This window comes from Mesoplodon densirostris, chromosome 2 (assembly GCF_025265405.1).
Source record: "Mesoplodon densirostris isolate mMesDen1 chromosome 2, mMesDen1 primary haplotype, whole genome shotgun sequence".
NCBI lineage: Eukaryota > Metazoa > Chordata > Mammalia > Artiodactyla > Ziphiidae > Mesoplodon > Mesoplodon densirostris.
The window spans coordinates 115,625,484-115,651,331 of NC_082662.1; the positions used below are offsets into that span (position 1 = coordinate 115,625,484).

The 25,848-nt window shown below is 36.9% G+C and overlaps 1 protein-coding gene across 8 annotated transcripts in view; it reads right to left on the bottom strand.

Annotated features, from left to right (window-relative positions):
* The window catches only part of ASH1L (ASH1 like histone lysine methyltransferase), a 215,451-nt gene that overhangs the window by 121,091 nt on the left and 68,512 nt on the right, over positions 1-25,848 (bottom strand). For all 8 annotated transcript variants that reach the window (XM_060090689.1, XM_060090685.1, XM_060090686.1 and 5 more), the window contains 2 exons: positions 12,826-12,927; positions 3,152-3,893 (listed from right to left, as the gene is read on the bottom strand). In XM_060090689.1, the coding sequence (XP_059946672.1) occupies positions 3,152-3,893; positions 12,826-12,927 (844 nt within the window). The remainder of the gene's footprint in view (positions 1-3,151; positions 3,894-12,825; positions 12,928-25,848) is intronic.

Genomic DNA, 25,848 nt, shown 5'->3' on the forward strand with positions numbered 1-25,848 from the left:
TAATATAAGCTCATAAACCTAAATAATTCTTCATGATAGTCAGAATGTAAGAACCATGAGGATAGGGAATATTTCTATATTTGCTTACAACTGTATTTACCCTCAGCACATGAAATAATTTTGCAATAAATACTTAATTTAGAAATAAATGAAGAGGGACTTCCCTGGTGGTGCAGTGGTTAAGAATCTGCCTGCCAATGCAGGTGACATGGGTTTGAGCCCTGGTCCAGAAGTTCTCACATGCTGCGGAGCAACTAAGCCCGTGTGCCACAAATACCGTGCTGTGCTCTGGAGCCTGAGAGCCAAAACTACTGAGCCCACGTGCCACAACTAGTGAAGCCTGCAGGCCTGGAGCTCGTGCTCCACAACAAGAGAAGCCATTTCATTGAGAAGCCCGTGCACTGCATCGAAGAGTAGTCCCCGCTCGCTGCAAGTAGAGAAAGACAGTGCGCAGCAACGAAGACCCAATGCAGCCAAAAATAAATAAATAAATTTATTAAAAAAATAAAATAAAGAAACAAATGAACAAACTCCTGCTATATAACAAGTGCTACAGTAGGTTCCAGTTCGAGAAAGGTGAAAAACTGTTGCTATCTCTGGGAACTCACTGTGCCATGTCCTTACCTACACAATCTCTTGAGGGTGGAAACTGTATCTTTCTCTTTATAATCTCCTCAAATTCCAGAATATAAATTGTGGAAAATAAGTGTTTAATGTTGCTGATTAATGCTACTAGAACTTGCTGGAACAGAAGGGCTTACCTGAAATAAAGCCTTTTCTCTGAGGTGCTTTTTTTTTTTTTTTTTTTTTTTTTTTTTTTTGCAATACGCGGGCCTCTCACTGTTGTGGCTTCTCCCGCTGCGGAGAACAGGCTCCAGACGCACAGGCTCAGCGGCCATGGCCCACGGGCCCAGCCGCTCCACGGCATGTGGGATCTTCCCGGACCGGGGCACGAACCATGTCCCTTGCATTGGCAGGCGGACTCTCAACCACTGCGCCACCAGGGAAGCCCTCTGAGGTGCATTTTTAACATGACCCTTCCTAAAGTGAATGGTTAAGATGTCTCAAATTGTCACTTTCTTACTATAGTGAAGGCAAAAGTCATTCTGTTTGTAGATATTTTAAAAGCCTCAGTAATTAAAACAGAAGTAACAGGTCGATAACAAAACAGACTGATGGGAAGAGAATATAAAAATATAAAAGAAGACTAAGACCCAAAGATATTTAAGAATTTATTATATGATAAAGGTATCATTTCAAACAAGTAGGGAAATGATGATCAATTAATAGTGGTAAGACCGCCATTTAAAAATTCAAAAAACTGGGCTTCCCTGGTGGCGCAGTGGCTGAGAGTCTGCCTGCCGATGCAGGGGACACAGGTTCGGGGCCCGGTCTGGGAAGATCCCACATGCCGCGGAGCGGCTGGGCCCGTGAGCCATGGCTGCTGAGCCTGAGCGTCCAGAGCCTGTGCTCCGCAACAGGAGAGGCCACAACAGTGAGAGGCCCGTGTACCGCAAAAATAAATAAATAAATTTGAATCTCTTAATTAAATTTTTTCCCCTTTCAAAAATAAAAATTCACAAAAATCCAATGGGAATATAAATTATAGACACTACATATAAAACAAAAATGCTTACAAATCTGCAACCTTGATAAATAACTGGTAATAAACATGGCACTAACTCATACCTTATACAAGAGTAAATTTCAGCTGATTTAAGACCTATATGTAAAAAGGTAATATGTAACCCTATGAAGGAAAAAATTAAATTATGATATATTCTTAACATGCAATAAGGTAATTCTATATGTACTAAATGACAAGATCGCCAAGATATATAAAGAGAAAAGTTGTTACAAAGTATAATATGTATGTTACCACTTATATAAAATAACAGCTTTGCATATGCACATATTTGTAAATGCATAAGAAAAGTATCAAAGGATATACAATATATTAACTGTCTTACCCATGAAAACAGGACTTGAGAAGAAATGAGATCATGTGAAGAGACTTTAACTCCTGAATCAGTAAACTTCTAGTTTCACTGATTTATTTATGAGCCTGTATTCTCAGGAAAGAAATTTAAATCCCATATATTCTCTACAAAAAAAGTATTTTTTCATAGATGTATGCATAGAGAGCTATGAAAAACTTCTGTAAACAGAGGTGGTCCAGTGGTTAAGACTGCGTGCTTCCACGGCAGGGGACACGGGTTCTATCCCTGGTCAGGGAACTAAGATCCCATATGCCACATGGAGAGGCCAAAAAGTAAATAAATAAGTAAAACAAAAATCAAATATTCCTTCAGGGGAAGAATCTGGTTGGATATATAACAAAAGGATGAAATGGTCTTCTCGGGGGTGGGGGGGTGATCTTTGACTTCTGCCCTACACCTTTTGGGGAAAAGTAAAAATATAAAAAAGAAACTATTAAAAAACCATCTAGGGGCTTCCCTCGTAGCGTACTAATTAAGCATCTGCCTGCCAATGCAGGGGACTCGGGTTCGAGCCCTGGTCCGGGAAGATCCCACATGCCGCGGAGCAACTAAGCCCGTGCACCACAATTACTGAGTCTGCGCTCTAGAGCCCGCAAGCCACAACTACAGAAGCCCAAGCGCCTAGTGCCCGTGCTCTGCAACAAGAAGCCACCACAATGAGAAGCCGCGCGCTGCAACAAAGAGTAGCCCCTGCTCGCTGCAACTAAAGCAAGCCCACGCGCAGCAACAAAGACCCAACGCAGCCATAAATTAATTATTTAATTAATTAAGAAAAAATCTAACATGCAGAAAGACTTAAAAAATGTATTTGATGATAGGGATGAAAAGTTTTAGAGCACAAAGGAGATAAGATAGTGTGATAGTAAAAATAATTCCACTCATATTTATACACTGGATAAAACACACAATCTCTCTGGGTCTTGATTTCCTCATCTGTATAGTAAGGGCCTTGTGTTAGATTGTTACATTCCCCCTTGCTTCTTAATTATTTATAATTTTGGACAGCCATAAGTAAGAATACTTATAACAAAAAAGAACAGGTCTTATACAGTAAAAGGTTGTTAGATTAAATGAACAATTCAGCTGCACAGATATGTTACATTTGTGTATAAGCTAGTTTCCTCTACTCAAAATGTTAAACAAGAAATTACCTTTTAGTATTTTCTTGTTCTTCTTCTTCTGGGAATGGCTTCTGCTTTTTCTTGGTCTGTTCTTCCAACAGCCAACTTTTCCTCTTCAATCCCTTTTTATGCTCTGAGTTCAGGTTTATACTCTGAACGACAGCTTCAATGACATCTGTAACTGTATCAGGGCCAAGGTGCAGTGCTGCTCCTTCTTCACCTTCATTTAATTCTGGGCCGACAAATTGGGCAGCTTGGAATGCTTGCATTGATACCACAGCTTGGAGGGGACATTTCCGAGGTCGACCTGGTCTGCGTTTCACAAAGTTATTCCCTGTCCTGGCCTGTCTTTGAAGTTTTTTGGCTTTTAAAATTTTATTGACGTGGTCTAGGTTTTTCTTGGTGGCCAAAATTTTGTCATAATTGCACATTTTCCGAGCTTGGCGCTGCATAGCTTCTACTACACTTCTCTTGATATGATGGGGGGAATGGCTGCTGGGCAACTTTTCAGAAAGGAGTGAGATGCTACTACTGCAAGAGTCACTGGGGACTGCAGGCACTAGAAGGCTGTCTGGTTTTCCCAGGGTTCGCTCCTTGCTGTGGCTATGGACTGGACTGGAGGAAGGTGGCACAGAGGCAGATGCAATCACAGCATCAATATTTTTCTCCAGGGGCTCTTGGTCCTCATGTTGTACCAACCGCTGCAGCAGACTATCCACACAGTCATCCCCAGAAGAAACCAATCTTGGACTTCGAGACGGAACTCCGTTCACTAAATAAGACAACAAATCACACATGATAAAAACTGAACACAACTGGTTATTTAAATAACTTTACAAAGGATAAAAGACAAGGAATACCACTCTATTTTTCATAGCAAGATTAAATATCATAATATTGGGTTGACCAAAAAAGTGCCTTCGGTTTTTAAGTAAAAATAAAAGACACATTTTTCATTTTCACCAAGAACTTTATTGAACAACGTATTCACCCTTTCGTTCCACTACCTTCTGCCATTTTTCAGGCAACTTCATAATTCCATCTTCCCAAAACTTTTTATCTTTTTGAGCAAAGAACTGTTCCAGGTGCCTTTTACAGTCTTCCAGGGAACAGAAATTTTTTCCATTAAGAGAATTTTGTAAAGACCTAAATAAATGGAAATCCAAAGGTGCAATGTCTGGTGAATACGGAGGATGAATCAGAACTTCCCAGACAAGCTGTAACAGTTTTTGCCTGGTCATCAAAGAAACATGTGGTCTTGTGTTATCCTGATGGAAGATTATGCGTTTTCTGCTGACTAATTCTGGATCATCAACTGCTGCTTTCAGTTGGTCTAACTGGGAAAAGTATTTTTTGGAATTACTCGTTTTGTTTTCCAGAAGGAGTTCATAATAGAGGACTCCCTTCCAATCCCACCATATATACAACATCACCTTCTTTGGATGAAGACCGGCCTTAGAAGTGGTTGGTGGTGGTTCATTTCGCTTGCCTCATGATCTCTTCCATTCCACATTATTGTTCAGTATCCACTTTTCATTGCCCGTCACAATTTGTTTTGAAAATGGAACATTTTTGTTATGTTCAGTAGAGATTCGCGTGTGGAAATACGGTCAAGAAGGTTTTTTTTCGCTTAACTTATGTGGAACCCAAACATCGCAGCGATTCACGTAACCAAGCTGATGCGAATGATTTTCAATACTTGATTTAGGTATTTTGAGTATGGTGGCTATCTCTCACATGGTATAATGTTGACTGTTCTCAATTAATGTCTCGATTTGATCACTAAACTTCAACTGGTCTATCCGACCGTGGAGCATCGTCCAGTGAGAAATCTCCAGCATGAAACTTCACAAACCATTTCTGACACGTTCGATCACTCACAGCACTTTCTCCAACCACTGCACAAATCTTTTTTTGCATTTCAGTTGGGTTTTTACCTTTTTTGAAATAATAAAGCATAATATGCCGAAAATGTTGCTTTTTTCCTTCCATCTTCAATATTAAAATGGCTACACAAAAATTCACCAATTTTGATAAGTCTTTTTTTATTTAAGAATTTATTTATTTATTTTTGGCTACGTTGGGTCTTCGTTACTACACGCAGTCTTTCTCTAGTCGCGGCGAGAGGGGGCTACTCTTCATTGAGGTGTGCAGGTTTCTTGTCGCGGTGGCTTCCCTTGCTGCAGAGCACGGGCTTTAGGCACACAGGCTCAGTAGTTGTGGCGCATGGGTTCAGTTGCTCCGTGGCATGTGGGATCTTCCCGGACCAGGGATTGAACCCATGTCCCCTGCATTGGCAGGCGGATTCTTAACTACTGCGCCACAAGGGAAGTCCTGATAAGTCTTTTTTTTAATGTACGCTGATATGACAACTGTCACATACAATCTAACAAAATTGTTTTGAATGAAGTTAAAGACAACTAAGTGCTACTAGAGCCATCCTGCAGAAAAAACCGAACGAACCTTTTGGCCAGCCCAATACCATATGCATTTGTCTTTCACAGGCAAGTTGATAGTTTCCTGAATAAGGTACATTACAGTACCCACAATAAATTCAAAGTTGGCCCATGTTTCCCTAATAATACGTGGTGGGTCAAAAAAACAATTCTCACTCTCTGAGATGAGGAGCAGAAAGAATAGAGCTTACTTCTTTAAAAATGAAGGTCCAGTTAAGAGACTCAACAGCTAAATATTGAATAAAGAACTAAACTTTAAATACATATATTTCTAGTCCAGTGCTTTTTCTGACAATGTTTTAAGTGCAAAGGAATAAAAGTGAAATTCTCACCAGGGAAGACTGGTTTGATAGATTTCTTAGGAATTTTTCTATAGATCATATCATCTGTAAACAGATATTTTTTTCTTCTTCCTTTCCTATCTGTATGCCTTTTATTTCTAAAAATCAGGTTTTTAAAAAAAATTAAAAATGGATGTTAGATTTTGGCAAATGTTTTCTCTTTACCTAGTTAGATGATTATGATTTTCTCACTTACTGTTAATTTCGTAAAATACACTAATTGATTTTCTAATGTTAATCCAACCTTGCATTCCTGAAATAAACCCACGTGGTCATGGTATGCTATACATTCAACATACGGGATTCAATCTGATAGTATGTTGTACTGTTTGCATTCATGCTTAATAGTGTGGTCATGTGCTGCTTGGTTTCAGAATCCGGGTAATGCTGGCCTTCATAAAATGAGTTGGGAAAATGCTCCTACTTTCTGGAATAGTTTTTATATACTTAGTATTATTTTTTCCTTAAATAGTCATGATTGAAGCTATTTGGGCTTTGAGTTTTCATTGTAGAATGGTTTTAAACTGCAAGTTGAATTTCTTAAATAGATGTAGGGCTCTTTAGGCTATTTATTCTTGAGTTTTAGTAGCTGGTGTTTTTCAAAGAATGTGCTCTTTTTAATCAAATTTATTGGCATAAAACTGTTCATTATGCTCCCTTATTGTCCTGTTATGGTATGTAGCAATTGCACTGATATCCTCTCTTTCATTCCTGATATGCTAATCCAATTTCTTTTTTCTTAATCCTTTCAGCTACAGTTCTTTAAAAAAATTTTTTTTGATAAACCAGTGTAAGCTTTCATTGATTTCTCTAATGTTTTCTGTTTATTTTTGCTCTTATATTTATCATTTTTCTTCCATCTAACTTGGGTTTCATTTGTTCTACTGTCTTTAGCTTCCTAAAGGTGAGAGTTTGGGCTTAGACCTTTTTTGTTTAATAACGTAACTTTGTAAAGCTAAAAACACAGACTTAGCTATACTCCATAAAATTTTTATGTGTTTTCAGTTTTATTCAATTTAAAAGATTTTCTAATTTTGTCTGTGATTTCCTCTTTGACTTATGGGCTATTTAGAAGTGTGTTAACTTTTCACTTACTTGGGGAATGTCAAGATATCTTGTGTTACTGAATTCTAATTCCATTGTGTTCTTAAAATATAGTCTGTATGATTTCAAACTTTTAAAGTTTATTAAGATGTTTTATGGTCCAGAATATGATGCCATCTTGATATAATTCCACATGAACTTCAAAAGAATATAAGAAAAGGGTGTTTTATATTTATTTACTGAAAATTTCTGGAACTCTTCACTCCTTTGGTAGAGCCATGTTTCCACCTAATATGATTTTTCTGTTTGAAGAACATTTCTACTACCATAAACCTGCTGGCAACCAATTCTTTAAGCTTGTTTTTCTGATAATGTTTATTTTGCCTTCATTTCCGAAGGGTATTTCACTGGTTATAGAATATTAAATTGATAGTTTTTTTTTCCCCTTCCAGCATTTTAAAGACATTATTTTTATTGTCTTCTGTCTTACAACATCTCTGACAATCCATCTGCTGTGATTCGTTCCAGAGTTCCTCTGTATACTATGTGTTTTCTTGTCTCTTTGCTTTTGCTGGTTAATTTTAAGATTTTCTCTTAACCACCGGTTTTAAGAAATTTGATAATGATGTCCCTTGATTTCTGTATGTTTGTGTATCCTGCTTGGGATTTGTGGGACTTCATGGATCTATGGGCTGATAACTTTCATTAAGTGTGAAAAAGTTCTGAGGGTGAAAAAGTTCGGAGGATTATTTCTTCAAATATTTTTTATTCCTCCTTATAAGACTCAGATCCTATGTATGTTGGCCCTGCTGATACTGTATCACAGGTCACTGAAATTCCATTCATTTTATATCAGTCTTTTTTCCCCACCTCTACACTTCATTTTAGATAGATTTTATTAGTATTTCTGCAAGTACAAAGATCTTTTCTTCTGTAGTGTCTAATCTGCTGTTATCCCATTCAGTGAAATTTTCATTGCAGATATTTATCACCTAAAGAAGTTAACATTAGATTTTATAAATATCTTCCATTTTTACTATTCGCTATATTCATGTTTTCCTTCAAATTCTCAAAGATAGCTGTTTTAACGTACTTGTCTGTTAATTCCATCACATGTTATTTCTGTGGCAGTTCCCACTGACTGATTTTTATTCCACTAAGTCATACCTTCTTGCTTCTTGGCATGTCTATTAATTTTTGATTGGATGCTGGACACTGTAATGATACACTGTTAAATGCTCAGATTTTGCTGTCTTCCTTTTTTTAACATGTTAAGTTGGAGAAACTGAATATACATAGTTTCTGGTTGATTTATTTGCCTTTCAATTGCAAAATAAAGGCTGCCATTTCTGGGCTGCTGGAGTAAATGAGAATGCTACGTCAACCAAGATGGAGGATACACTGATCAAAAAAAATTAGCTTTATACTGAACGGAAATTAAGCTTGCCTTTGGCTCTGCAAGGCAACTGGGGGCGTGACCAACCTACAACAAATTTTAATTAATTTTTTTCTTTGTCTCACAGGCAATATAAATCTGCATGAGAGACAGGAGGTGAGTATGAGCTTGTGTTCAGAAACTCTTTTTTCTGCTCCACCCAAAGCTAACACTGAAACAAGGATCTAGCTTCTGTGATAGATTTGTTTCTATTTGCTCTTACACTGGTGTCACCATTAAGGAGTTACACATCTATGCAGGGAAATCTGATGTGAACTTCTGTCTGCTCTAGGCTTTGTCCTTTGTCTCTTATACCTGGATGTGTTCCAATAGCCAGGCTCTATACCACCAGGACTCAAGCAGATGTCAAGTAGCTCTAATGCTCTTTATCTGTGTTGAATCAAGCTTTCTGAAAGTTTCTGGTTTTCTATTTACATATTTCAAAGTTCAGCAAATGTTTTCCACATTTTGTCTAGTATTTTTAGTTCTTGGTACCAAGAAGTTTGTTTCCTCTGCACATCTAATCTACCACACTGCTGGAAATAAAGAAGTCTAATCTACTCCAATGCTACCTAAATTCTAACAGTCCCCTTTCCCCATCTCAAGCCTCCAAATTGCTCTAACTTTACCTCTATCTGCAAACTGTTTTAAAAAATCTTTTCCCCAGGACTTCCCTGGTGGCGCAGTGGTTAAGAATCTGCCTGCCAATGCAGGGGATACGGGTTTGAGCCCTGGTCCGATAAGATCCCACATGCTGTGGAGCAACTAAGCCTGTGAGCCACAACTACTAAGCCTGCGCTCTAGAGCCCACGAGCCACAACTACTGAAGCCCGCATGCCTAGAGCCTGTGCTCCTCAAGAAGAGAAGCCACTGCAATGAGAAGCCCATGCTCCACAACAAAGAACAGCCCCTGCTTGCCACAACTAGAGAAAGCCCATGTGCAGCAACGAAGACTCAACGCAGCCAAAAAAAACAAAAACCACTTTTCCCCAATCATTTTCACACTTTCTGTCCAAATCTTTCTTGACCTCTTTATGACGTCTGACATTAAGAGACTTCTATGACATGTACTCTTTACTTTTTTTAATTAAAAAACTATTTAAAAATTTTATGTCATTCACTGACATCTTTTCATCCACTTCCCTTTCAAATCTAATGTATCTTAAATCTCCAACTCTGTCATCTTTTCAAATTACACTTTCTCCCTGGGCAAACTCATTCACTGCCAAATTCAAGTTTATCTACATACTGCTAGATCTGTATCTCTACCATAGGTGTCATAAACTATAAACCACACAGTCCAAATGGCTATCTAACATCTCTACCTCAATAGCCCAAAGACAGCTCAAATTTAATATATCCAAACCTGAAGCCATTATCTACTGTCTTCACGCATTACTCTTGCCACAGTCCATTCTCCATATTGTAATGTTCTGCATTTTTCTAAAATGCCTATGTGGCAGACTATATTATTATTCATAAATATTTGCTGCTCCTCCCTTGATAGGATTATACTTCCCATACTTCCTTGACATAAGACTTAACCATGTGACTTGCTTTGGCATTGAAATGTGTGAAGTAACATATGTTACTTCTGGGCAGAAATTTTCAGAGCTAGTTAGTGCTTTACTGTGACCTTTTACTCTCTTTCATAAGACAAGCAACATTCCAGATAGACAGAGGCTGCTCCATCAGACAGGATACTAGAGGGAAGACAACATGGAGCAGACGCATCATGGTCATATAGCATGAATAAAAAATAAGCCTTTGTTGTTTTCAGTCACTGAAATTTTGGGATTTTTTTTTAGCACTGCAAAATCTAGCCTATTCTCATTGATACAATATATGAAATAATTTTCATCTTCCCTGTTCAAAATCCTTCAATAGCTCCCAACTGCATCTACAATAAAGTTTCAATTCCCTCAAATAAAAAAATACACCATATCTGATATAGTCCATTATTACTTTTACAACTTCATGTCCTTGTCCCACTTGTCTACTCAAATTATAGTAGTATATATGTCACATTTTCAGTATGTCATTGGTTAGTGCTTGAGTTCCTGTGGCATAACATTTTGTATACTGGCCTGTTATAGAATTTAACACACTTTTAAATTGGTGAATATGTCCAAATCCTTGAGGACAGGAACCTTATCTTATTCATATTTGTATCCCCAGCGCTCTGTATATACATTAACCCTAAATAAATAGTTTACTAAAGTAAAACATTTTGGTGATTTTCTTCATAGATATGTCTCTTATTGAAATCTCATTCATTTTTTTCGGGGGTTGGCAAACTTCTTCTATAAGAAGAGAGATAGTAAATATTTTAGGTTTTTGAGGACACACACAATTTCTCGCATGTAATTTTTTCTTTTCCTTTAAAAAAAAAAGAAACAAAAAACAACCCTTTAAAAATGTAAAATCAATTCTTAGCTTGAAGGCTGCACAAAAAAGAGGCCTTGGACAACATTTAGTCCACAGGCTATGGTTTGCTGAACCCTGGTCTAGGCTGACACCATCAAAATTAGTCAGTCATTGCATTAGTCAGTGTAAAGACAAAGTACTATGAGAGACAAAACTACCATTGCTGTTTGAATTCCACTGTACCTTTGGCACAATGGTACTAATAAAAAGCTTCAAATATGGTGAAGATAATCATCAAATGAAAATTAAACAAATTTGGGGCTTCCCTGTTGGCGCAGTGGTTGAGAGTCCGCCTGCCAATGCAGGGGACACGGGTTCGTGCCCAGGTCCGGGAAGATCCCACATGCCGTGGAGCGGCTGGGCCCGTGAGCCATGGCCGTTGAGCCTGCACGTCCGGAGACTGTGCTCCACAACGGGAGAGGCCACAACAGTGAGAGGCCCGCGTACCGCAAAATAAAAAAAAAATAAAAAAAAAAATTAAACAAATTTACCATATTGATACAATTTGACAGTGAGCCCTTGAGTACTGATGAAGAAATTAAATTTTCTGACCATAAGTCATAAGTGATCTCCTAATTAAAACTACATGGACAGAAAGCTAAGAAATGATATGTGACTTCCTTGCTAAAACTTTCAAAGGCTTCTAAGTGTTATCAATAAGGCTCTGTGTGACTGGTCCCTACCTGCCCTTCCAGCCTCATATTCAGTCACTGCCTTTACTCCAACCACACTGGCTCTTTTATTTAATTTCTTGAACTCAGTATTCTCCCCTTTACATATATTACTCCCACTACTGGGAATGAAACTACCACTCCCCATTTCTCTTGATAATACTGATAAATTAAAAATGATTTCCTACTCTCCAATCCCTGGTAAAGGCAGAAGATATATAACATTATTATTATTATTTTTTTTTTTTGGTAAACACACATACTATCAGTAAAAAGAAAACTGAGAGTACAACCTAAATCTAAGTTTAAAGTATACAGATACGTTATACTGTATGAAGAAGTTATATATATTTAAAATATGTAAACATTACAAATTTTAAAAGTTGATTAGATATAAATATTAATAGAGGTTCTTCTTACAACCTCAGATTGTTTTACATATCTCAAAGACTTGTAAATGCTACTGGAGGCTATTACTTTACTAAATAATTTTATCTATATCTAAGTCTTTATTAAATAGCTCTAATCTACCCCTCCCTATTACACTACACACCTCATTACCTCAATTTGACTTTCAAAATCTGTATTTTTGTGTGCGCCTACCCTTGTACCTATTCATTTTGAATTATCCCTTCTGAACTATATTAAAATCACTATACCTCTACAAACTTTCAGTTATAGGATAAATTGAGTACTAGGGATGTAAGTACAACATGATAAGTAGAATTAACACTGCTGTATATTATATACTACAGTTGTTAAGAGAGTAAATCCTAAGAGTTCTCATCACAAGGAAAAAATGTTTTTCTTTTTCTTTTATTTTATATCTATATGAGATGATGGTTGTTCAGTAAACTTATTGTGGTAATCATTTCATGATATAAGTCAGTCAAATCATTATGTTGTGCACCTTATACAGTGCTGTATGTCAATTATATCTCAATAAAACTGGAAAAACAAAATCACTGTACCTCATGGAGTATGCTTAACTGGACATGAAAGGGGTAAAAGGTGAACACTATTTTATTGTTTCAATATACATTATTATTCTCACATCCCAGGACCACTTTTGTTTGTTTTTTCTAAATATTATACTGCAAGCTAATAAATTATAATCTACAATGTAAAGCTATTATAAGGGAGCTCCCTGGTGGTCTAGAGGTTAGGATTTGGCATTTTCACTGCCGTGGCCCAGGTTTAATCCCTAGTCGGGGAACTGAGATCTCGCAAGCCATCCGGCACGGCCAAAGAAAAAAATCTATTTTAAGTCTGTTCACAAGTAACAGTTGGGAAATTATCTTCAAAGTCTGTTAAAACAAATAGCACTTGCCTGTCGAAGAAGTACTCTCAGATGAAGACCTCTTTCGCGTAGGGCTACAGTTTGTGCTCTCTGATGGTCGCTGGGAAGACTTATCTGAAGTTGGCTGGGAACCTGGAGAGACAGGAAAAGACAGAAATCATAGGAAAATCCAAGTCTAAAAATAAAGTTAAACCATTCTGTGTTAGAACTGTAATATTTTAGTTGTTGCCACTGCCATTCTCTGTAATAATATGACTTTCAAGCTGACAATAAGAGGACATTAAGCGAAGGACAAATGACACTAGATGTTGCGGACAGAATTCCACAGGTCTCATACATAATTTCTCCTGTTATATTAATAGAGGAAAAACTAGTTTTAGTGGAAGAATGAAAAAAAATATATGATTTAGTTTTTATGTATTACACTATGAAACATATTATTAAGATATTTATTGATAAAAATCACTAGCAATAATCTAATCAAATCTGTTCTTGATTATTGACTCAAATTCATCATATAAACTGACAAAACCTACAATGCAATTAATTAGGAACAACTGATGTGAGAAAAGCAGGTCCAACCTGTGCATTTTATTTAATAGAATCAGAGATGAAAATTAAAAGAGGTGAACCTTAAATCCATACATTCCATATAATCCAGAGAACACTCTGAAAGAATTTGTTATTAATTTATACATGGAGTAGAATAAGCCTCCTTTAATGCTTACTTAAAGTTCCTTGGTTGTATACATAGAAGTTCATGAAGACAAAGAAACTCCATTTCCTTAAAAAAAAAAAAAGTCTCATACTCTTACCCAAACCCCAAATAAATGCAGCATAATTTAACACAACTCTTATTCAAGGGAAAAGTATGTCGTTCAGGAAAGACTATTTCCTGAATAAAATATACTTGGCTCTGATATTAGACTCCTTATAACCTAAAAAGCCAGCTGTTGAGAATACATAATGAATGTCAACCTGTTTGTCAAAAAACTAGTAGCACTCTGAAATGTTCGTTCGCTCTTAACTTGAAAAACATTACAAATAGAAAGCCTTACGTATAAACTGGAGGCCCAAAAGGTACCATAAATCAAATACTTGAAGAAGAGATTTTTTAAAGTTCTGCCTCTAAATGAGAGTTAACTCCTTAATGGACGGACTGACTGAAGGACAACTTGGGGACAGAAGAACTCAATGGAGCTAAGTTCCTAATATTTCCCTTAATAGTAAACCATGAGCTTTGTTTTAATCACACAGTATCTTAAATCACATCACTGTAAATACTCTTTTAGCAGGCTCTTTTAGCGTTGATCAGGTGAGATATAAGACTATGTGTTGCCATTCAAGAGTAACAAATTAGATTTTGGGGAAATTGATGTGATAGTACCTCCTACTTTGGAAACACAGTGATGACTACAGTAAGATATAATTAAGAAGCAAGACTGTTTATTGTTGAATCTTAAAAACAGATACAAAAGGGATTTTTAAAACCAACAGTAAAATAAATCCCCCTAGAGTGTGGTTCAGATAAGATTTCCATTAAAGAGCGAAATACCACAATAAAATAGCTAAGAAGTAAAAGCCCAGGCATCAGTGAAGACATAACTTTACGTATCAATACTGAAAAATTCATATACAGAACAGATAAATATTTCCTACTCAGACACACAGCCAAGACAGAAGACAACCGTGGCCAAGAAGCTTGAGACATCACTAAACTCCCTTTATCATTACTCTCCTGACGAATGGACAATCTTAGATTAAGAACTAGGGAAAGAAGGGGTTGGAGAGCACTTTTTATAAAGTCTTCTCTCTCAGCCATAAACTAACATTTATTAACTACAGTTTATATGTTTGGCACTATGCTAGACAATGTGGAGGTAGGGGGAGGGAGAGACATAAAAACAGTATAATAGTTTCTGCCCTCAAGGAGCTTATTTAGGGTCTTGTATGTTATCATGTATTACACTTCAGGTGGCATTTGTGCCATCCATTCTTGAGCTCCGTCTTCAGTTTCTAGGCTATTTGGCAACGTTTCCCAAATTTCTTGGTCATCTTCAAGAAAGTCTTGATGAAGGCTTCAACTATACCTTTGATCATCAGGATATCCTGAGAATCACCCTGCCTGGCCTCACCCACCTCAGGGTAAAAGAGGGTACAGGCACTTTCTTCAAAGCTCCTTCTTTTGGTGGCATCTGGAGCTGCAGAGGAGGCAGTGGGAGGTGGAATGGGGGTCAGATCCCCGGAGATCGTTATTGGCAGCTTTGTACAGCAATTCCTGAGAAACTGAAACAATTGAGAGAGAGATGGCTTAGCTCACTTAGCTTCTGAGCCATTTTTCATTTCCTGAAAGTAATGGAGGCCAGCAGCCTATTCTTAGGATGTAATAGGAAACTGGAATAAAACTTCATTCAGGAGGGTTCTCCTTTTTCATTTCAGAAAGTCTGTTTGAATTCCCTATTCATACAGAGCGGAGTTGTTCTTAACAATTTTCCATATTTAAGGGGGAATAAAGTTGTATCCCTAAGATACAGACCTCTAGGGTTTGATAATCAGCAGATCTAGACCTTTATTTCACTTAAAAACATTGCTTATAGGAACAGTAAGAGGATAAGGATACCTGAAAAAAAAAAAAACATTAACTACTGATGTAAAGCAACCAAGTTTAAGACTGGAAAATGATGATATAAACTCATATGCAAGAGGTAATAATCTGTTAAAGATGTTCAAAAGCATGTTAAAACTGGCCTAATAGCAGAAATCATATGAAATCGGCAAACACTATCTCTAATACTACCAGAAACATACTGTTTTATAAGTGCCATTATGCAACTGGGTGGATGGGGAAGAACAAGATATTGCCCAGAGAACTAGCATGTCCATTTCAAAAGAGACCAATATATTTATGCTTCAAAACCTAAAACAGAATGCAATGCAGAGTTGAGTGTAGTAATGTTAGGTACATGAACTATGGAGTAAGGTATCCTGAGTTTGATTCCTAGCTCTGCTATGAAACATATTCGAATGTATACAAGTAAACATATTCGAATGTTGGTTTAATAAAGGACTCTTAACTAACATGGTTGTTGTGAGTTCTGAAATGAGGTAATATAAAAAATTCAAAAGGTTTTGATAAATGTTATACTATTATACATAAATTGGCACCTTAGGTTTATCATAGAATTTTTAGACCATAAATACTTAATCATGTCACTGACATGCATAGGCAACCATTCAATATTAAAATAAAAATTAAAAAAGGACAGGGACTGGAACTAATCTAGAATATCAAGCATTTATCTTACACATAAAGTACTAGTAAAATAAGTACCTCTAATTAAGAAGTACTATTAAGATAGGTACCTCCAAGGCTGGTAGGTAACTGCAAAGGTTGGAAAAAACTCCTCTAAAGTGAATCTTCTAATTCACTGACTCTTCATCATAGCTTCTCCAGGGTTGGGATTATGCTCTAGATTATATCAATAAAATAAGATGTGCCCAAATGATGAGTCAGAACCAGAAAGTGTTTAGTTCTCTGTTCAGCTCTGTACCAGGGGAAAAAGTAGTTTTCTGCTTCCACTGCTTGGCTCTTTGGTTCTTCTAAATCATGGTTGATTCCTTAAGGGAGTTACTGTTTTGTTACTGTCTCCATCATGTGATGAATGTTTGTTCATGTGTAATCAGTGGTCATTTTATGATGAGACGAGATCGGGCGTGTTCAGGGTGGTATGGCCGCAGCATCAGTGGTCATTTTAGATCTGCCTGGAGGGATATGTGAAGACTCTCCACTCCTCATAAGACAGGAAGTTTGCTATGTATTCCAATTCAAGAAAATCTGATACTTCCTCAAAGAATATACACAGAGAAGACATACAATTCTAAGCATCAGAGAGGTTCCCATCGAAATGAGTTCCCATTTCTCATTTCAGTACAGTATTAAAGCTGAATAATTAAGTACTTCAGAATAAACAGAGAATATTAATGGGAATCCCTCCATTCAATATTTGGTAGAAATCCTACTGAATGTCTCATCACACAGATGACAGCTTCAGAAACATGTTTAGAAATTCTATACATATAAATGAAGGAAACAGAACTTAAAGGTAAGTCACAAAAGAAGTACCTAAATAAAACTGGACTTTAACATAAATGTAAGGTGATTACCACAAGTAAATTCTTTTTCTTCAGTTGAGGCCTTCATGTAAAACAGAAGGCAGACTACTACTAAGGAGGGAAACTGAAAAAAGAGAATACCATTAATTGCGATAATAAAGAGGGAATTAAGAATTTAAAAAAAAAACTTGGAAATGTGAGGGAGCCTTGGAAGTCGTTTTGATTGTAGGATCTCTGCGTTTTTATTTGGCCATTTATTGGATGAGCTTTTAAAGAGAAAGACAGGTTTTAGGGAAACATTTGTGTCAAATGAGACAAAAAGGAGGAAAGATGGTAATTTTAGAGCAAAACTGTAAGATGAAACCATGGATAAGAATGTCAGAAAGTTGAGAAAACAAAAAACATAACTAGGTTTAAAAGGGATAAGAATCTGGAAATCTTTATATTATACACAAAAATGGGTGGAAACCAAAAAGCTCTTCTGAAGTTGATTTGTCACAAGAGATGTTGATTGATGTCTATAGAGGAGGAACTGACACAAATCTAAGATAAAAAAGAAATAGTACATTTACAGATGCCTGGGTGTGAGGACAGTCATATGGGCAAAGATATCAGCATAAATAGAGAAAATTTCCACTGATGATAGTGTGAGGGAGAGGTGGAAGGCATCACAAAGAAAACACTGGAAAAGATTCAAGCTAACTACTTCACTGAAGCCCTGAGTATCCTAGGCTAAAAAATGAGGAATTCCCAAATGTAAATTAGCAAAAGAACATAGTGAATGAAACCAACAACTGGTTGGATAAAACATGCACTTCTTTAGTCTAAATCCACTATTAAAACTTTAATAACAATATAGTTATGAGTTTTGGTTACACCCTGTTGGGAGTTCAACACTGAAGACCCAAGGAACTAGGGAATGGTTTGAATGAGCAAATTGTCTGATGTTTCTAATGCTATAAATATCTTTGGGTAAGCTATGGAAAAACAGATTAAGTATGCTAGACTTGGAAAGACACTGTTAATCAGTTCATAGATGATATAAATTTATTTTAAAATAACACATTTACAACTAATTTCTAACATTTAAATTGCTCCTTCCCACCAAAACTAAAGCATGTTACAAAATTTAAGAAATTCCTCTTCTTTTATTATTTATAAGTCAAGACTACTGGCAATGTTTGTTAAACAGTGACTGAATCAAAACTGGTTATAAGTAAAATGGATACCATAGTAAAATCATGTGAACGTAAAACATCAACTATGTGGAAATCTCTGATCAAGTTTTTTTGTTTCCAGATCTAAGTTGAATCCTCTGCTATAGTTCACAGATCATAAGAGCTCTGGAAGCGTCTTCTGAATGAGCTGAATGCTGAGATAAAAACTGGTTCCTCGATAAAAACAGCTGTTTCCAATTGTGGGAAATATATTTACTGAAAGCAATACATTTCATCTGACTCACCAATTAAATGCAGTACAAGAATGATTCAGAGACTGTGCTGGTGATTTTGAAGCTAAAAAGCCTGTGTTTTTCTCCTTCCAATCAGGGTATTTCTCATACTGCCCAAATCAGATAATTCGCTGAAATGGAATTCCTCTGGAAATTCCCAGAACTGTACTAACCACCACAATAAATTTTCTGATTTCATGTCCACACGGTCACACTTCACTTACAGGTATATCTTATACACCACCCTAGAGAAACTGTCAGAAATCAGAATTCTGATCAATGCTTACATTCTTCAGTTAAAAAGAAAATAAGACTCAGTATGCTGTGCTTCAACCATTATGCTTCTACTATAGTGAATAAACTTTTTCCAAACAAAAAGAAGATTTAGCCCTAATTTATTCTTGGGGGACAAGATAACTGTTTATATAGATAGATAGATATAACTTTTTTTCATTCTATAATTTGTAAGCTATAAATGCAAAATACTCCATGTGACTGCTCTCCCCATTTCTGAAATCAGGTTGCAGGTTCTGGTACATGCAGCTAGCCATGAATTGAAAATGCTGAAAAGCAGGGATGGAGAATCTGACACTCCAGGTCAGAAACTCTTCCTCACCAGTCCTATTACATGTCTACTTAACAAAGATACTTAAATAAATAGAATTAGTTATCAGAATTGGGTGAAACCAGAAAACCTGGCCTCATTTAAGAGTATAATTTTATTTGCATCAAGCTGATTTTAGACTGTTAGTATATAACAGTATAGAAGAGTATATAAGTTAAAAAATAATCTATCACTTATAAAATGATAAAATGCACAATTACTTATAAAATGACTAGACCAGTTTTCTTTTTAAAGCTTTATGAGATTTAATCCAAAACTGCTGAAGTGATTAAGTCAGTTTGATTTCCCCACCTATGAAACAAGGAGAGAAAATGTTAAATGCCTTGTTCCGGACAACATATCTATCATTTCTGCCTGTGCCCCTGATCTATCTACCTCAAATTTACATCAACATAATTTATCAAACATGCCTGTTTTATTCCAACTAACACTTATGATAAATCTACTCAATGCAAACAGTAAAGAATATTTTTTATTTTTTCCTTAATCAGTTATCAGTTTGAGATTGGTTTCACTTGACAATTAGTACTCTGCTTTTTAAAAAAAACTAACCTGATTGTTTTGGAATAATTTTAAATTTACAGAAAAGTTGCAAAGACAGTATAGAGCAAAAATCCTCATATACCCCTTACCCAACTTTCCTTAATGTTAATGTCTTATTTAACTATGGTACATTTGCCAAAACTATGAAATTAACATCAGTATAATTTTTCTACTCATGTCCTTTTCCTGTTCTAGGTTACAATCTGGATATCACATTGTATTTAGTTGTCAAGTCTCCTTAATTTTCTCTGATCTGTGATGGTTTCTCAAGCTTTCCTTGTTTTTCCATGTCTTTGATACTCTTGAGGAGTATTGGCCAGGTTTTTTATACAATGTTCTGTCCACATTGGCTAGGTATTTTATACAATGTTCTGTCCACTCCCCTTTTTTTGATGTTTTCTTATGATTACACTGGGGTTATGGGTTTTTGGAAAGAACACCACAGGAATGAAGTTCCCTACTAATCACATTATATCAGAGGGTACATATTACCATCGTGATTCATCACTGGTGAAATTATACTTTCATTTGGTTTAAGGTGCTGTCTGCTAGGCCTCTTCACTGTAAAGTTAGTACTTTTCCTGTTCCATACTCTGTTCTTTGGAATTAGGTCACTAAGTCCAGCCCATATTCAGGAAAAGGGGAATTAAGTTCCACTTCCTTGAAAAGGATAGTCTACATACATTATTTGGAATTCTTCTGTAAGGATGATTTGTCCCTTTCTTCTATTTATTTATTTAATCAATCATTTATATCAGCATGGACTCATGGATATTTACCTTATACTTTAGGTTATAATCCAATACTGTCATTATTTATTTTGTTGCTTAAACTGTTCCAGCTTTGGCCACTGGCCAGCTGTTTCATGATAATAATGTCCCGAAGGTAACTGACAATTTTGGAGTACATGGTATACTAAATAGTTTTTTGGACATTTTCACAGGAAAGCAATTTATGTATAATGAATCTATCTCCAAGTTATGTATGGAAAAATTATCAACTGAAGACTGAGAAGGTCAATTTAAGATAACATGAAGTTTAGTTATGCTTTTTATACTTTAAGAAGGAAAACTATGTGACAATGAAACAATTACCGATTGAGAAGATGCAGTTATTTCCTTGACAAAATACAAAATTATAAGGAAAGAGTACATAATAAACCAGTCAGAAATGCTACAAAATTTAAAGCTGTAAGAATTTTAACCACCTGCATTTCCTTATTATTTCCCATTCATTCCTTAACCTCCAGAAATCTAACAATTGCCACTGTGGAAATCGCTCTTAGATCACAAAAGGTAATCTGCTAAAGCAAACTGTCTACTTTCAGTCCTTATCTAAATGATCTCTGTAGCACCTGACACTCTTGATTACAAACTCTCTTAGGAAACCCAGCGTGTTTACCCTACATATTATCATTCCTTCTCTCAATTCCTTCGCTTAAACAACGACTTATCTAAAACTTTTACCTTCAGGTTTGATTTCTCTTTTGAGCTACAGATCCATATATCCACATATCCCACTAAACAGCATGAAACTCCATTTTCCATCTCCAGTCGCCACCTTTCACTTAATCACATCACCATTCAACCAACTGCCCAAGAGAGGTATCTTGGAGACATGCTAAAATCTTCCCTCTTTCTTTACCTCTTTTAAAAATCTATTTCTTTGGAATATTGTTTTCTCTATCACTACCTTAGTTCAGGCCCCCAAAATATTCTGCTGAGACAATATCCAAACTGGTCCATCTGATCTTTCTCTAATCCATCTATCATAGTGCTATCCATATAATCTTAGCAAATCATTCTGCTTTAAAACCCTTAACTTCCCACTGCCTATAGGGTAAACTCCAAACTCCTTGGTATCCTATATAAACAAGAGGCTTTATGATCTATCTATCTTTCCAACTATCTTTCCCCGACTATCTTTCCAACCTCATCTCCTAGTCCCATATCAGGCTATTTATAGTTACCTAAGTATAGTATCATGTCTCCAAAACCCTAAAAAGCTTATTTCTCTATAAGAAATATCTTCACCCTTTATTCTTTGCACACTAAACTCAAAACATCTTCCTGGCTCCTTTTAAGTGAGTCCCTCTCTTCTCTGCTCCCCAAAACACATTGTATCTCAATTTTAGGAGCTACCTATCAATAACTATTTGGATACACGTTTATGTACTCCACTGAACCTTAAATTCCTTGAAGGCAGAAATTATATCTTACTCCTTTTGTTTGTATTCCTTGTACCTGGCAAACAACAGATACAAAATAACTAAAGGGACAGCTACCATCATAATAGTTAAGATTAAAAAATCAAGTTCATAAAGCTTTGCCTAAACAAAACAAATTCTGATCTTGAAAGTGACCAAATTAGAAGATATCCCATGATTTAGCACTATTTTCTTATTATTTTCCTTAACTAAAAATCTTTTTCTCAACTGGTTTTATGTGGATAGGTAAGCCAATTTTCATGTCTATCTGAAAAAAATTCCTATTAGAAAATCAAGACACATTTCTACCTACTTATCAAAAGAGTAATTGTGAAGACAGAGAGATTCCAAGGTACAGATCAATTAACAAAACAAGTTAAATTAGACTTGTGATATAATGAAGATATACCTGATCTTTGATTCCTGGCACAGAACTTCAAAAACCTTGAAATTTCCTGATAGTAGTGTCTTTGTAATGCCGAAGAGGTGACTTAAGGTGAACCCTAAGATTCCCTCAGTATGCAGGCTGGTCACTAGAGACCAACCACATCATTAGAGAGTTGAAACTTTGGGTGAGCCCAATCTACAGAGGGTGGAGATGGACCTGAGATTGAATTCAATCACATGGCCAATGATTTAATCAATCACACCTATATAGTGAAGCCCCAATCAAAATTCTGGACACAGAGGCCTGGTGAAGCTTCTTGGTTTGTGAACACAATGATGTGCTGGGAGCATGACACACCCAGATTCCACAGAGAGGGTATGGAAGCTCTGTGTCCCCTTTCCCGCCCCAGCTATTGCCCTATGCATCTCTTCAATTCCTGATCTGTATCCTTTATAATAAAACTGTAATTGTAATTATAGTGGTTTCAGTAAGTTCTATGAGCCATTCTACCAAATTATCAAAACTGAGGGGTTGTGGTAGGCCCTAAACTTGTAGCAGGCTGGGCAGAAGTGTGGGTGGATTGGGGACACTGAAACTTGCAGCTGGCATATTAAGTGGGGGCAGTCTTCAAAAAACTTTGCTCTTAACTTGTAGGGACTTCTCTAACTCCAGGTGGTTAGCATCAGAATTGATCTAAATTGTAGGAAACAGTTGGTGACAAAGGATCGGTGTCAGAACAGTGACTTCAGAGAGGTCTTAATGTTTTTGTATGTTATATTTTTAAGGAAGGGAAAAAAAAACGGTTCTTATTCATAAAGCAGGTATTTCTGCATATGTTAGCTTTCCCTGATATCTCATTCTCCAAGGTCCCTGAAACCAGATTCAGATTCATCCTTTCCACCCTGACTCCTATAAATGGCCTCTTGGGTGACGTTAATGTCCATGTAGATGATACATTCAACAATCTAAGCTGTCATTTCACTTTACCTTCACCTCAATTCCCCCACTTCTTATAAGCTCCTTCTCACAACTCTTAAATTAGGGGCCTCAGACTCAATATTCCTTGGAGCCAGATAAATCTCTTAAATAGTTGAACTGGGCCAGATATAACACAGAACAGGACACTGTGAGGACTGAGGAAAACTGAAGAATGTATGTCCCAACTAAAGACTTGGGGAGGGGGGAGGGGCGGCCACTATTGAGACCCAACCTTGATGTCATCCAGGAAATACGGATTAACTGTTGTCAGATGTTCTGATTTCTCTTCAAAGAAAAGCAGAATTCTGCATGTTTATGTGAAATCTCCAGATTTTAAAATTTTAGCAATTAAAAAAACAAACTGTAGAAATCATCACAAAGGGTCATATATAAACCAAAGGCTGATGGTTTTTTTTTTTTTTTTTTTTTTGCAGTATGCGGGCCTCTCACTGTTGTGGCCTCCCCCGTCGCGGAGCACAGGCTCCGGACGCGCAGGCTCAGCGGCCATGGCTCACGGGCCCAGCCGCTCCGCGGCATATGGGATCCTCCCAGACCGGGGCACGAACCCGTATCCCCTGCATCGGCAGGCGGACTCTCAACCACTTGCGCCACCAGGGAGGCCCAGGCTGATGGTTTTTAATCACTACTTTAAATACCGAAATTCCTCAAAGCTGTCCAAGGCTCTTTTCTTTTCTCACTCTATATTCTCTGTAGGGAAATATCATCTCTCTCACGACGATAGGTAGATAGATAAACAGAGGATTCATAGATGTATAGCCTATTTTGTTAGAATGTTTCTGTAGAGTGAAACAGCTCACATACAATTGATAAATAGAATACGAGAATGTCATGGAGTTCATACATGATTTTTCAGAGTACATTAATGTTTTGAAGCACCAAGTTAGCAGCTAAACAAAGAATACTCTAACACAAACTAAATGCAGTAAACCATTGAACAATGTAGTTCTGTTCAGAATGCCCATTCACCCTCTTGGCTACAAATGGTCACAGATTTTCCTACAAGTGCTTATTGTGTGGTTCCCCCAACCTTCATGAGAGACAAATAAGGACAATAAACCAGAACCAGCTATATCTGGCATCACTTTATATTTATGATATGCTTTGTGTCTACAACTGAGCAGCTTCAACCCTTCTTTTTTTTTTTTTTTTTTTTTTTTCTTTTTGCGGTATGCGGGCCTCTCACTGTTGTGGCCTCCCCCGTTGCGGAGCACAGGCTCCGGATGCGCAGGCCCAGCGGCCATGGCTCACGGGCCCAGCCGCTCCGCGGCATATGGGATCCTCCCAGACCGGGGCACGAACCCGTATCCCCTGCATCGGCAGGCGGACTCTCAACCACTGCGCCACCAGGGAGGCCCTCAACCCTTCTTTATATCTGTTTCTATCAGGCTACCTTCATCCTCTCCTAAAGAGTCTTATGTTTATTGTAGTATTTCTTTATTTATTAAACAATTTAACATGTATTTTTACCTGCTGCTGGTATTTTCTAGAAATACTGTTTTTCTTGGTGCTCTGGTTACAAAGTTTCAGAGGTTTTGAGAGCCTGTTCCCAACTCTATCTTTTCCAGACATCCTTTTATTTTTAGTGAATAACATCACCGAAGTTTTTCAAAACCTCATAATGAAATGCCCTTATCTCTAGCCCAAACATCTCTCTTGAGCTCCAGAACTAGATACCCAAATGTCTGCTCAACATCACCACCTGAAGTTTCTAAAGGCATCTCAAGGTTTATATATATTAAAAAGCAAACTTGTACTCTCCCCAAATCTCTCCTCCTCCAGTCTTCTCTGTATCAGGACACTGCACCATGAACCTCTCAAATATTCATGTAGGAGTCTGCCAACACCCTTAAGTATCATGTTTTATCTAGACTACTGCAATTGTCTACTAATTGGTTCCCCTGTAGCTATTTTTGTCCTCTACAATTCAATGTTCACACATGAGCTAGAACAATCTTTTAAAAATGTAAATTTAAAATCAATACTTCTGTCTTTTTGCTTAGTATAAAATCCAAAATCTTTAACATGTGGTCTGGCTTCTTTCTTTCACCACAATTCTCTCACCATTCTCTCTCTTGTATTCCCTCTCTTACCACAATGAACCTTCTGAGCGCTACCCCACTTTTCTAACATCTAAGCTCCTTTCCAGTTCAGGATCCTCAAGTGCTCTTCACCCAATCCTCAGCTTGAGAAGCTTGGTGGTTTCACATCCTTAAACTGCAACTTTTTATCCTTGGGCCATAACTAATAACTCTATCTAAATAGGCACCCCTCTCCCCTTAGTTATGCACCCTAACACTTATATTAATTAATTTGATAGCATTTTTATCAATTATGCCATTATTTATGTGCTTACCACTCTATAGTTTGTCTTCCTTCACCAAGCTGAAAGTTAATGAGGCCAGATATCATGTCTTTACTCTCTACTATATACCAGTGACTAGAAAAATGCTAGATGTTTTGGAATTCAATAAATAAATGAATGAGTGAATGAATGAATAAATGAGTAAGTGGAATTCTGTTCACCTAGCTAACTACTGCTCATCCTTCATTCAAGTAACTGTCTAGGGTCACTTTCTCAGGGAAGACTTCCTGAGTTAGGCCCCCATTTCATACTCCCATAGAACCCTGGACTTTTAAAAATATATATATATTTATATATCATTTGTCACAATTTTTATGACATTTAATGTGCAATTTTTTTTATTACCCATCTCCTTCGGTATTAAGAT